The sequence below is a fragment of the Chlorocebus sabaeus genome, chromosome 15, assembly GCF_047675955.1.
Source record: "Chlorocebus sabaeus isolate Y175 chromosome 15, mChlSab1.0.hap1, whole genome shotgun sequence".
Lineage (NCBI taxonomy): Eukaryota > Metazoa > Chordata > Mammalia > Primates > Cercopithecidae > Chlorocebus > Chlorocebus sabaeus.
The window spans coordinates 44,960,531-44,973,311 of record NC_132918.1 but is presented as its reverse complement, the minus strand read 5'-3'; the positions used below and the strand labels follow the sequence as shown (position 1 = coordinate 44,973,311).

At 36.5% G+C, this 12,781-nt stretch overlaps 1 protein-coding gene across 4 annotated transcripts in view; it reads right to left on the bottom strand.

The window, feature by feature from the left end:
- PLOD2 (procollagen-lysine,2-oxoglutarate 5-dioxygenase 2) overlaps nt 1–12,781 on the bottom strand; it is a 92,046-nt gene that overhangs the window by 25,669 nt on the left and 53,596 nt on the right. For all 4 annotated transcript variants that reach the window (XM_008008830.3, XM_008008829.3, XM_008008826.3 and 1 more), the window contains 3 exons: nt 9,535–9,647; nt 7,276–7,339; nt 5,803–5,900 (listed from right to left, as the gene is read on the bottom strand). In XM_008008830.3, the coding sequence (XP_008007021.2) occupies nt 5,803–5,900; nt 7,276–7,339; nt 9,535–9,647 (275 nt within the window). The remainder of the gene's footprint in view (nt 1–5,802; nt 5,901–7,275; nt 7,340–9,534; nt 9,648–12,781) is intronic.

The following is a 12,781-nucleotide window of genomic DNA, read 5'->3' as shown; positions in this document are numbered from 1 at the left end:
TCAACAAACCTGACAAAAACAAGCAATGGGGAAAGGATTTCCTATTTAATAAATAGGGCTGGGAAAACTGGCTAGCCATATGCAGAAAACAGAAACTGGACCTCTTCTTTACACCTTATAAAAATTCAACTCAAGATGGATTAAAGGCAAACCTAAAACTATAAAAACCCTAGAAGAAAACCTAGGCAATACCATTCAGGCCACAGGCATGGGCAAAGACTTCATGACTAAAACACCAACAGCAATAACAACAAAAGTCAAAATTGACAAATGGGATCTAATTAAACTAAAGAACTTCTGCTCTGTAAAAGAAACTATCATCAGAGAGAACAGGCAACCTACAGAATGGGAGAAAATTTTTGCAATCTATCCATCCAATATCCAGAATCTACAAGGAACTTAAACAAATTCACAAGAAAAAAAACAACCCCATCAAAAAGTGGGCAAACGATATGAACAGATACATCTCAAAAGAAGACATTTATGTGGCCAACAAACATATGAAAAAAAGCTCATCACCACTGGTCATTAGAGAGATGCAAATCAAAACCACAGTGAGATACCATCTCATGCCAGTTAGAATGGCAATCACTAAAGTCTGGAAATAACAGATGCTGGTGAGGATACAGAGAAATAGGAATGCTTTTACACTGTTGGTGGCAGTGTAAATTAGTTCAACCACTGTGGAAGACATTGTGGTGATTCCTCAAGGATCTAGAACCAGAAATACCATTTGACCCAGTAATCTCATTACTGGGCACATATTCAAAGGATTATAAGTCATTCTACTATAAAGACATATGCACATGTATGTTTATTGCAGCACTATTTATAATAGCAAAGACTTGGAACCAACCCAAAGGCCCATCAGTGATAGACTGGATAAAGAAAATGTGGCACATATACACCATGAAATACTATGTAGCCATAAAAAAAAAAATGAGTTCACGTCCTCTGCAGGGACAAAGATGAAGCTGGAAACCATCATCCTCACCAAACTAACACAGAAACAGGAAACCAAACACTGCATGTTCTCACTCATAAGTAGGAGCTGAACAATAAGAACTCATGGATACAGGGAGGGGAACATGACACACTGGGGCCTGTTGCGGGGTGGAGGGAAAGGCGAGGGAGAACATTAAGACAAATACGTAATGCATGCAAAGTTAAAAACCTAGATGACAGATTGACAGGTGCAGCAAACCACCATAGCACATGTATACCTATGTACAACAAACCTGCACGTTCAGCACATGTATCCAAGAACTTAAAGTAAAATTTTAAAAAGCAACCAAATTCGTGACAATTAAGATGTATTCGTTTGATATTTTAAAAGCTGAACATTAAAATGTGCATCTTATACATTACTAACAATAAACGGGTTTCACGAATAAAAAGTAAAGAAGTAAAGCTTCAAGCTAGAAACCAGTTTCTATCTAAAAATTGATTCATGTTAGATTTATAGACAAGTATGAAAATAATTATTTAAAGTACCTAAACACGTTATAAATAAAATGTTAATTCAGAAACACAAAATTGTTTTTATACTACTTTGAAAACAAATGAAAATATAAATGTTCAAAGATATACACTGAGGAGACATACAAATTGAAAGCAGCTATGAATTAAAACCATATGGGAGGGCAGTATAAATTATTTAAAATTATTAAAATTATTTTTTCTGATGGCATAAAATTTGGTGAAAGTAAGAAAGAAGCTCATTTTACATAGTTTAGTATTATCAGCACACTATAATCACTTCACCACTTATAGATTGTATATATTTTTAATGAAAAAAATCGCTTAAATGTTTAGTTCAATATTATGGCTCAAAACTCCGTCATTATAAACATCCATTACTAAACAAAATAATAAGTAAAACTAACTTACAAAAAATCATACCAAAAATCCTTCCACCTTTTATAAAGGTTAAAAAATGTTTGTAGTAATCAGCTTTCTTTCCCCATCAGCCTGGATAAGAAGAATATGCGACATATTCATTTGAATTTATTTAATTTTAACCTAATATTATAAAGTATTAGCGTTAGTTAAATGTTTACATATTCAAATTTTCTCAAGTTTTTGTATTATACCAAATATTTATAATAAAACTTCATATTTTATTGTCTAATAGAATAATAAAATGAACTAGATATGATCATATCAGAGAAAACATAATACGAGCATCACATAGCTTGAAATGCCAGAAACAGTGATAGCGCAAACTGAAAATGTTTCCAGGAAGACTTAATATTTCTTAGTACACCTAGGTCTTTCTAAATGATTAAGGATTCGTGCTCCCTTTCTTGTGATATGTCCTTTAGTTACTTTTTACAGCTCCAGTCAGTATCATCCTGGAAATTTGGAAGGAATTGGTGATCACGTTGAAATCACTGAACATAAGGCCTTATCCATAATCACTAAATTCTCAGGACCAAAATCACTCCTCAAAGACATTTAAATTTTTGAGACACGGTCTTGCTTTGTCGCCAAGGCTGGAGTGCAGTGGCCCGATCTTGGCTGACTGCAACCTCTGCCTCCCAGGTTTAAGCGATTCTTGTGCCTCAGCCTGCCAAGTACCTGAGATTACAAGCACCTGCCTAATTTTTTTTGTTGTTGTTTTGTTTTTGTATTTTTAGTAGACACAGGGTTTCACCATGTTGGCCAGGCTATGACATGAGGCATGAACCACTGCACTGGCTTAAACTTCACTAAAACATTATATTACCAAGGAGGAACAGAACACTATGTAGTTATGGGAAAAGAGGGATTCTACCAACTCTTGACTAACTGGCACTGACAGTATCACAGAAAGCTAAAACAGTGACTACACACACATAGTAAAGAGATTCATTTATCAGATTTGCCTAGAGAAAGTTACAGTGACCAAGAGTAGTTTTTTGTGTTTTTTTGTGTGTTTTTTTTTTTTTTTGAGACAGAGTTTTGCTCTTGCTGCCCAGGCTGGAGTGTAATGGCATGATCTTGGCTCACTGCAACCTCTGTCTCCCAGGTTCCAGCGATTCTCCTGCCTCAGCCCTCTCAAGTAGCTGGGATTAAAGACATGTGCCACCACCTCCGGCTAATTTTGTATTTTTAGTAGAGACAGGGTTTCACCCTGTCTTGGTCAGGCTGCTCTTGAACTCCTGCCCTCAAGTGATCCGACCCACCTAAGCCTTTCAAAGTGCTGGGATTACAGGCATGAGCCACCGTGCCCAGCCAACAAATAGTAATCTGATAATGCGTTTGCCCTGCCAGAAAATAATCTGCCTTACTACCCCCAAGAATAATGCTAGGTCATTAGATTATTGACTCTAACATTCAATTAAGATTTGTTGAAAGCCTAGTATTTGCCTCACATGTGCTGGACCCTGGGGAAACAAAAGTAAACAAGACAGATAAGATTTCTGTAATTCCTAGACCAAAGGCCTAATAAGTAAGAGAGACCAGAAAACAGGCAAATATCATTCCTGTCCAGTGTGTGATATGTACTGCAACAGAAGTAGTTCCAGATATTACAAAAGCATACAAGGGCCCCAAAAAGTAAAGACTACACTGACACCTAAAAGATAAGGAGGACTTAGCAGGTAGAGATACAGCAGGTGGGAATTGGGGCAGAGGATTCCAGGATATATAAAAAGCATGTACAGAAGACTTGTAGACACAGCAACATGAAACTTCTGCAAAATTGAAAGTAATGTAGTATTGCTGAGCAGAGAGGGAGAAAGGAGGAGAAAATGAATGTGAAGAGGGTGTGAATATGAGTAGTGTTGGGAGTGGGACAGTGAATGGGGTGGTAGATTGGTGGCCACTAAAGCAGGAGCAAAATAAAGAGCCTTGTAAGACAAGTTGAGGATTTTCAACTTTATACCTAAGTTCACAGAAAGTCATTATATAGTTGAGTAGAGTGACAGGGTTTCTGCTTTGGCAGAATACTCTAGTTTCAGGCTCCTGGGGGTGTGATCGCTACTAGTGGGAGGCTGCAGGTGGCCTGAACTAAGAAAGTTGCTATGGCCACTGAGAAAATCAGATAAAACCAGCATGCACAGGAGTTAGAACAGAGGGCTTTTGGAGTGGGAAGTGCCTAGAGCCAAAACAAAACAGAGGTTCTGGTTAACCACGGGGTTATAAGGGAAGGTAAGGCTGCGAGTCTTAATTTCTGGATATATAAAACACAGAAATCTACCACTTGAGTATTCTGACCTGGACTTTAGGAAAGACACAGGAGTTAGAGCAAGGATTTGAAAACCACCAGCATTTAGAGAATTCACTGATGAGGGAATGACTCAAATTACCCAACAATGTATGTGGAAAAGAAAAGGAAGAGGCCTCAGACAGGGCCCTGTGAACATTTACTAAAACAGTAAGGATGAGGGTCACTACATGCACACAAACAGAGTTGTACAATTTTAAAAATAAGTATTTTAAAGAACAATAGAGATTGAAGAGGAAAGCCCAGAAAATTAATAGACAAAGCAGCAGAGCATCGTGGAAGCAAAAGGAAGGAGCATTCAACTAGGACCAAATGAGATCAACAAATTGTCAAATGCTGTCTTTAGGTGAAATAAAAATAAGGGCTGAAGAATGTCCACTACTCAACAAAGATTTCACAATAGACCTTAACAAGAGCATTTCTTAGTGTCATGGGAAGAGGTGGAATAGTGACAGCGAGTTATCTATATTTTAAGAAAGTTTGGCTGTGAAGGGGAATAAAAAAGTCAGGTGCAGCCTGGAAGGCAGTGTGGGTTGAAGAGGATGTTTTACCTTGTGTTGGCTTGGTTTGGTTTGGTTTGCAAGATGGAGGAGACTTAAGGGTCTTCAAAATGCTAATAAGGAGATGACAGAGTTGGGGAAACTGATTATAAGATAGAGACTGAAGGAGGGCACAAGATAGAGATTGCTTTGTAGGAAGGCTGGAATGGGATAAAAACCAAAGGGGAAAGATTAACTAGAAGAGACAAGAATCTACTTCTTTCAGTTTGATGGAGCAGAAGTTGCCAGCATGGGTTTTCCTTGCATTTCTTTCCATTCACATATCTTTTCCTGGAATTCAGATCACTCATTCCATTTTCAAATTTTAAAACAGAAGCCCACATCCCCCAATATTTTCTTCCCACAATGAAAATCTGCAAATCTCTTTTCTAGGTACTTAAACTAGGCATTTCAGCATGTCAGAAGGTTGTTTTAAGCACAGTATTACTATATTTTTTCAATGCAATTTACGTTCCAGCTTGATTGGACCATGCAAAACAAACTTTTCATCTATAAATTTTGCAGTCAATAACATTTTTAGCAAGTTCAATTATATACATTTGAAACAGAAAGGATCTAAAATTTTATTGGTCAAATTATGTCACTTTAATTACTGTAGTTAATGAAATAAGAAAAAGAGGAAGCTTTCTGGACATATTGTAATATCCCAATCTTAACAGTGCTGTTAACTTAGAAAACAGCAAGTCAGGTGAAACAAATGATCTCTTAATGTCCTGAGCAATTCCTAATGAGAAAGGATACCCAGTATAGAGAAATGTGGCTCACTCCCAAGTCAGTTGTTATTATTTAATGAAACACTAAATGTGCTATAAATACAATAAAAGGCTATCACTCTGTTGAGGAAAAATCATCAGTTTGATTAATTAATTAGTATAAAACCAGATGATACACTGTGTAAAAGATGAAGCCTTTATTTTAGCACCAAAATAAAGTATTTGAAAGAAATTTTTAAAAATAAAATAGATGAAATTCCACATATCAATCCATAGTCTATCTCCAAGAAAGAGCCAAATGAAAGTAACTGTTACTTACCTTGGTGGGTCCATTTCCATTAATTGCCACTGGTAATGTCTCATAAAATGTATTCTTAGCTCTGGCTTTGCCATTTTCAAATTTTAAAACAACTTCATCTGGGTTAAAAAGAGAAAATAGGCTTTAGTAATTTAAAATATGTGTGTGTGTGTCTGTGTATGTGTGTGTGTCATCATTAAAAAATTTCTCATGAATGTAATATTCCAAGGGCTACAACACTTCTAGTCACTTCATCTACTCCAAGTCAGCAGATACCCAAAATGAAGGATGACAGTGACAACAGATACTGATACCAAACTCACTCCAACCTGGCACCAGTAAAATGACTGAGGTGCAAAGCCACTGAGCTGTCTATTAGAATAATTCATCTTGCAATCCTGCCTTTGCCCCTTCATAGTAATGTTATTCTTGCCAAGTTAAAGTAGTAGCTCAGTTTAGTCATCTATCAAATGGTATCCATGCCTGCCTTTTAGGGTTACATGGTGAGCAGAATATTGTCTGGCATAAGCAAGGTTTCTGCAATTGGCTACCAATGACAATATTTCCCATTCTTAAAAATCAGACCTAGCACATTAATTAAGATAAAACTCAAGTCAGAGGGGAGCACAGCCATCTTTTTAAAATTTACTGAGCAATCCAAACTAAACATTTTGCATTGTGAGAATCTTTCTTTTTTTTTTTTTTTTCTAGAGACTGGGTCTCACTTTCTGGCCCAGGCTGGAGTACAAGGGCATGATCACAACTCATTGCAGCCTCAAACTCCTGGGATCAAGCAATCCTCAGCCTCTCAAATGGCTAGGACTATAGGCACGCACCACCATGCCTGACTAGATTTTAAGAATCTTTTTACTAAATGAACTGACTTGAATTACAATATATTCTCAATTTTATGCATATATTTTAAAGTATTTATGTGTTAATTATAATATTTTAAATTTTACTGTATTGATTAGTTTTAATGTATTATCAAGATATATGTAGCTACAATACACAGGCATGTATATATATCCACACATGAGCATGTATACACACACACACACACACACACACACACACACTCTCACACTCTTCCCTGGTCTACCTCTCTAGTTGTCACCAGTTATCTTTCAGTTGAGTCAAAAGGATCTACCCTAACACTCTGGGTAATTCGTGACACAAAGAATTTCACTGGAAAATGTGTAATGATAAAGTGTAATCAATTCATAAACTTATCTAAAGTTCCCAAATGGTGACACACTAAATTTTAAGTTACCTAAAGCCAGAAGCTTATCTTTTTCACCCTAGTTATAGGAAATGATTTTAATTTAATGTACCAAAGTTAAGTTCAAGTCCAGTATTTTTTTAAAGTTATAATAATTACAATATTTACACTGTTAACCTTAGTCACAGCCCCCAAATGGACATAACAAAGGAAAGATAGTTGAAAACACAGGTGTTTGTATACTTAAGCAATCCGGTATTTAGGAACCATACCTACAGCTCCATTTAAGGTCTGGAAAATTTTGCATTTGTGATCCAGTGTGATGTTAATAGCTTCCTAAAACATAAGAATAGAAATGATACTGAAAATGACAACAAAAGCAGCAAATATTATTAATACAGTTTGTTCTTTGAGGGAATTTAAAGTTAAATATTCTTATATCTTCAGTGTCTAACCAAAATATTTAGATGACTCAAGTATTTAGCTAAAACATAGAAACTGCTATAGTTGCAACTCATTGCAAAATACACTTAAAGAAAATCTTGTTTCCTAATGACAGCAACTACAAACACACAATTAAGTAACTTTTATATCTGTATCCAGTATATATAGTAAATTTATTAAATATCAACTTATATTGGTAAATATTATAAAAGTATTCCCAAATTAGAAAATCTTGCTTTACTGTTCTCCAAAGTTTCACTTACATCAATTTCAGGAATATTCTATCTAGGGCCTATGGGAGACTGCTTATTGTACCCAACATTCCCTCAACTTCCCAATAAGGGAACTCAGATTTCAGTAGCACACATCTGCTTAAAATTAAAAAAAAAAACAACAACAGATTTTCTTTTGGGTATTATGAGTAGGCACATAAATATGTTCTTATCAAAGTATGACAAACCATTCGGTAAGACTTCTAGAAAGGCTACTTAAAGAGAGTGATGAAACTGAGATGGCTTGTTTTTATTACTGTGCCTCTCTGTGCCCAGAATATGAATGCAATAACTGAAACTCAAGTAGTCATTTTGGACAAGGAAGTAAGATTAAAACTGGGAGCTATGGGCCAATAATAGAGCAACAAAAGAGCTATCCCTCTTGACAGCATAAAGCCTCCCTAACAGCCTTGTGCTCCCTACCTCTTAATTACTTTTAAAGTGGCAGAAGGAAAAATAAATAAAAATATCTTTCTTATTTAGACCACTGCTATTTTGCGTTGCTTTATTTACTACAGTTTAAGTATTCTTATGAATAAAAAGCAAAAGCCTGTGTCTATAGCACAGTCCCATGGATCCTCAGGCTCTAACCTCTTAGGGATTTCATTATCATCATTTAAATCTTCAGGCTCCATATTTTCAAATATCTGAAATCCACAAATTGGCTATAAAGTCTCCTAAAAAGGATCACACCCATCCTTACAGGCTCTATCCACTCTGGGCCACCAAACACTTGAACAAGGACCAGGGCTTTTGGCCTCAATATTTTCTCAACACCCATGATATCCAGGTTCCAAATCTCAGAGGAAGGTCTCTGTCCTCAGGGGTATTACAGGTAATTTTCAAATTAAAAACTGTCTTTTGAGTGGCTTTAGTCACATGTCATTTCAAAATATCAGAAAAGGTGTTCTTTTACAATTGTAGCCAATTAAACACATAAAGTCTATGTTATTATCAAATGAAATAGAAAATTAAGTCCAGATTTTGGTTTTCAGAGAACCAAGGATCCAGTCCCTACAATGTCACTGACTATGTGGTCTCAGTTTCTCTATGGATAAAGTGTGGATACAGAGTCTAGCATCTAGCCTATCTAGGATCAAAGAAGCTCAGAGAGGTATAAAAGGGCTTTGCAAGGCTAAAGGACTACAAGTGAGAATACACTGCATTTTTTAAACCGCAGAAGTTCACTCTGGTATCAAATGGCTTGGTGCAGCTTTTGAGAAAACAGTTATAGCTGCAAGATGGAGTGAATACAAGAATACACACTTATAATGCTCTACGTTGATAAATGACAGCTATTTACTCAAGATTATGAAAGAAGACATTCTCTAGAATCTTTAGGATTTCATTATTGTTTCTTTAAATCTCCAAGCTCAGAAGTTTTGGTAATGTAATTTATTCTGTTATTCTAAGGCAGCCTAAGTGAGTATGCAGCGGAGGCAGGGCCATGACAACGGTGTGAGGGCTGCCATTTCATTTTAGTATCAAGTCATTTCAATATGTGTTTCAATACATATAGCACTGCATTACATAGGTCTTCTCTCCTTCTGCCTCATCTAACCAAGTTTGGCGAGTGTGCCAACTTGGCCACAAAAGAGAAGCCATAAAGACACACTAAGCTAGTGCTGGTATCCAGTCAGGTGACATAAACCAATCTCACCTATTAAAAATATGTTATCACCAAGAACATTTTGAAATTCGGTTTACCAGTTGCCACACTATCATAAAATCCTTTGTTTCTGACCACTCCACATTAACACAATATAACACACAAAACCAAATCAATAAAAGAAAAAAACCGCAGCTGTTACACACCCTTTTCAGTGGATCAATGTAAATTTTCGTGTAAAAGAGCTGATCATCATCATTATCCTGGAGATTCCATTGTTGAACTATACGGTTGATATATGGAGCATAGCCAATAAATCCTGCAACACAGCAGAGAGAAAGTAGATAATTTAGGATTCAAAGACCAAAACTGGTGTCATATTAATTTCACTGACCAGTTGAACAGAGTTGTGAAGTCATGAAGTCTAACTCTTAGGTTGGAATTTCACACCTCATCATGAAAGAAATATGAATTATTGAGTGCCACTTGTTTTATATATAAACTCCAATAGAGTGTTTGCTACCAACTGCAAAACAGAAAATAACCAAACTCTTTTTAAATAAATGTGTCTCCAAAATTAATTGACAAAGGAGGGAGAACTAATGTTTTCCAAGGCTCCTAAGGGAAACAGATTTACTAGGAAAAGAATAGATTGAGACAAGAATTTTTTCTCTGACCTTCTACAAAGCTCTTCTTGGATTCTCTGCAGAAAACTCACTCTCTTACAGGATAAAATCTCTACTACGATGGTTTTACTGTCAGTGCCAGAGATGCTAATGCAATCAAAGGAATGCTGGATTTGTCACTAACTGCAAACATCCCAAAGAAATTTTATATCTAAGACATTTTGGAAATGTTTCCATTACTTTGGCCAGTCATCATTGTGCCTGCTAAACCATTTTCTGGCTAGGTTTTTTGTGTCATAGTCTGGAAAAAGGAAGTCTAAAATTGGATTGTTCTCCTTGGCCTTAGAGCGTAAGCATTAAGACTGCCAATAACATTTGTCTATTAAAGACACAAACGGAATCATTTTTCCTGTCTGAATCTTCCTCTGAATTATGGAAATGCAGCCAAGCTGCTATGTTTCATTGACATTCAGTACTTTGAAAAAGGAACCAATGTTACTCCTGTAAGTTGAAGAAAAACCTTTTTAACTGTCAAAATTAAAATTTTCTTAAAAGAATTTAAAAAATAGATCCAGGGAAATTACTGTTACCAAAAAAAAAAAAAAAAAAAAATGAAAACATGACCAAAACCAATCACTGGTTGCTCATTTTTTGGTTCTTGCCATATAAAAAAATTTTTCTTTTTTTTTTTTCTTTGGAGACAGAATCTCCCTCTGTCACCCAGGCTGGAGTGCAAAGGCACAATCTTGGCTCACTGCAACCTCTGCCTCTCGAGTTCCCCTCCACCTTCCGCCTCCTGCCTCAGCCTCTCAAGTAGCTGGGATTACAGGTGCCCACCACCGTGCCCGGCTAATTTTTGGATTTCTAGTAGAGATGGGGTTTCACCATGTTGGTCAGGCTGGTTTCGAACTCCTGACCTCAGGTGATCTGCCCTCCTCGGCCTCCCAAAGTGCTGGGATTACAGGCGTGAGCCACCAGGCCCGGCATCAAATAAAAAAATTCTATAACACTAGAAGATAATGCATTTTTTAAATCCCATGGCCAATCTTCTATGATGAAAAATGTACCACACAGAGACATGCAACATTTTCCAATGGTTTATATTACTGTTCTTCAAAAATTGTTTCCTTATTTGACAGATCCTAAATGTCCTCAATAAATGAAAAAAATACATCTATTTTCATATTACATATTTTATGTGATTTATATTTTTCTATTAAAAACTTTTTTTGTTGTTATTTTTGGAGATGGGGCTCTCACTCTGCCACCTAGGCTAGAGTGCAATGGGGCGCTCATGGCTCACTACAGCCTTGAACTCCTGGGCTCAAACAATCTCACCTCAGTCTCCGAAGTAGCTAGGAACACAGGCATGTGCCACCATGCCTAGATAATTAAAAAAAATTTTTTTTAGTAGGGATAGGATTTCCCTATGTTGCACAGGCTGGGCTGAACTCCTGGGCTCAAGTCACCTTCCTGTCTAGGCCTCCCAAAGTGCTGGGATTACAGGTTAGAGATATGGTGCCCAGCCTAAAACTACTTTTAAAAACTAAATAGTACGCCCACAAACAACTCATGTTCCTTAAAAAACTGTAAATATGTGATCCGTGAAATTATTCAAATTTTTATTAAACATATTTATATTTTCTGCCATTCTCTAATTGTTTTGACTATAGAAAGCATAAGGATGATGCTTTGATATCCTTTTATGATTACTTTCCCACTTACAAACACCTTTTCCTTAATTAAACTGGCTTTCAACTGTACTTGCTTGCTAATTTCTTGCTGTTTCCAATGCATTGTGAGTCTGTCTGAAACCTAACCACCTGAGTACATACATCACTATTTGAGATAAATTTACATGAGATTTCACTTGCAAGTCATCTTCAGAAAATGTTCAACAAGTATAAATAAAACATGTCTCAGAGTCCCATAGCTACATATTTCCTTTAAAAAAAAATTGGTTTTAAACAATGGAGGACTTAGAATAAGTTGCAAGATTAGCCATATGTTACTGAAGTCTTGACAGTATGGAGGCCATGATGTGGAAGCAGCGCCCATCCATGAGCCGAATGCTCAAGCAGAGAAGTGAGGGTGGGTACCCGTATTAGGGAGAGGCTTTGACGGTTCACGAACTGGAAATCCAACAGAGAAAGACTGCTAAGGCAAGAAGCACAGAGTAACCAATATGATAAACCCTGGGTGCTCACTCGAATATGGAAGTTAAATCCAAAGGTGGTAGACAGATTTGGAGAAAAGAAAATGGTCAAGAGATCCCAGAAAGCATTACCTGTAGAAATATTGAGACGAAGAGGAAAAGAGATTTGAAGCCAGGCAGTACAAATTGGAATTTAAGGTTTCAAAAGTACAAAATCTGTATAAGCTATCAAAGTTCCAAGGTACAACTGTGGGAATAGGTTGATAAAATAAAGTGCAGGTGCCAAGAGCTGAAATTGAGGCATTACCAAGAAACTAAATCACTTCTTAGTGGCTAAGCAAAGCCTAGAACCTGGAGCAGCACTTATTTTAACTAGCCTGGATAGTATTGGTTATACACATGTAGACCACCCCCAAAATCCATTTTTCCAATGTGGTTTGCAATTTGTACCCAATTTGTTTCTCTAACATTCATCCCATTTGGTTATGTCTTTTGTCCCTATGTTTACATTAATCTCAAACTAGTAAAAATAAATTTGTAGCCATCACAATGTCCAAAGTCAAATTTTATTTAATTTCCAAAAGGCTGGACTAAGGAATGTGGTAGTTCGTTCCTTTAATCCATGGTAGTACAGCTAATGCAATATTAAGTATACCCAGACACCCAATGTTA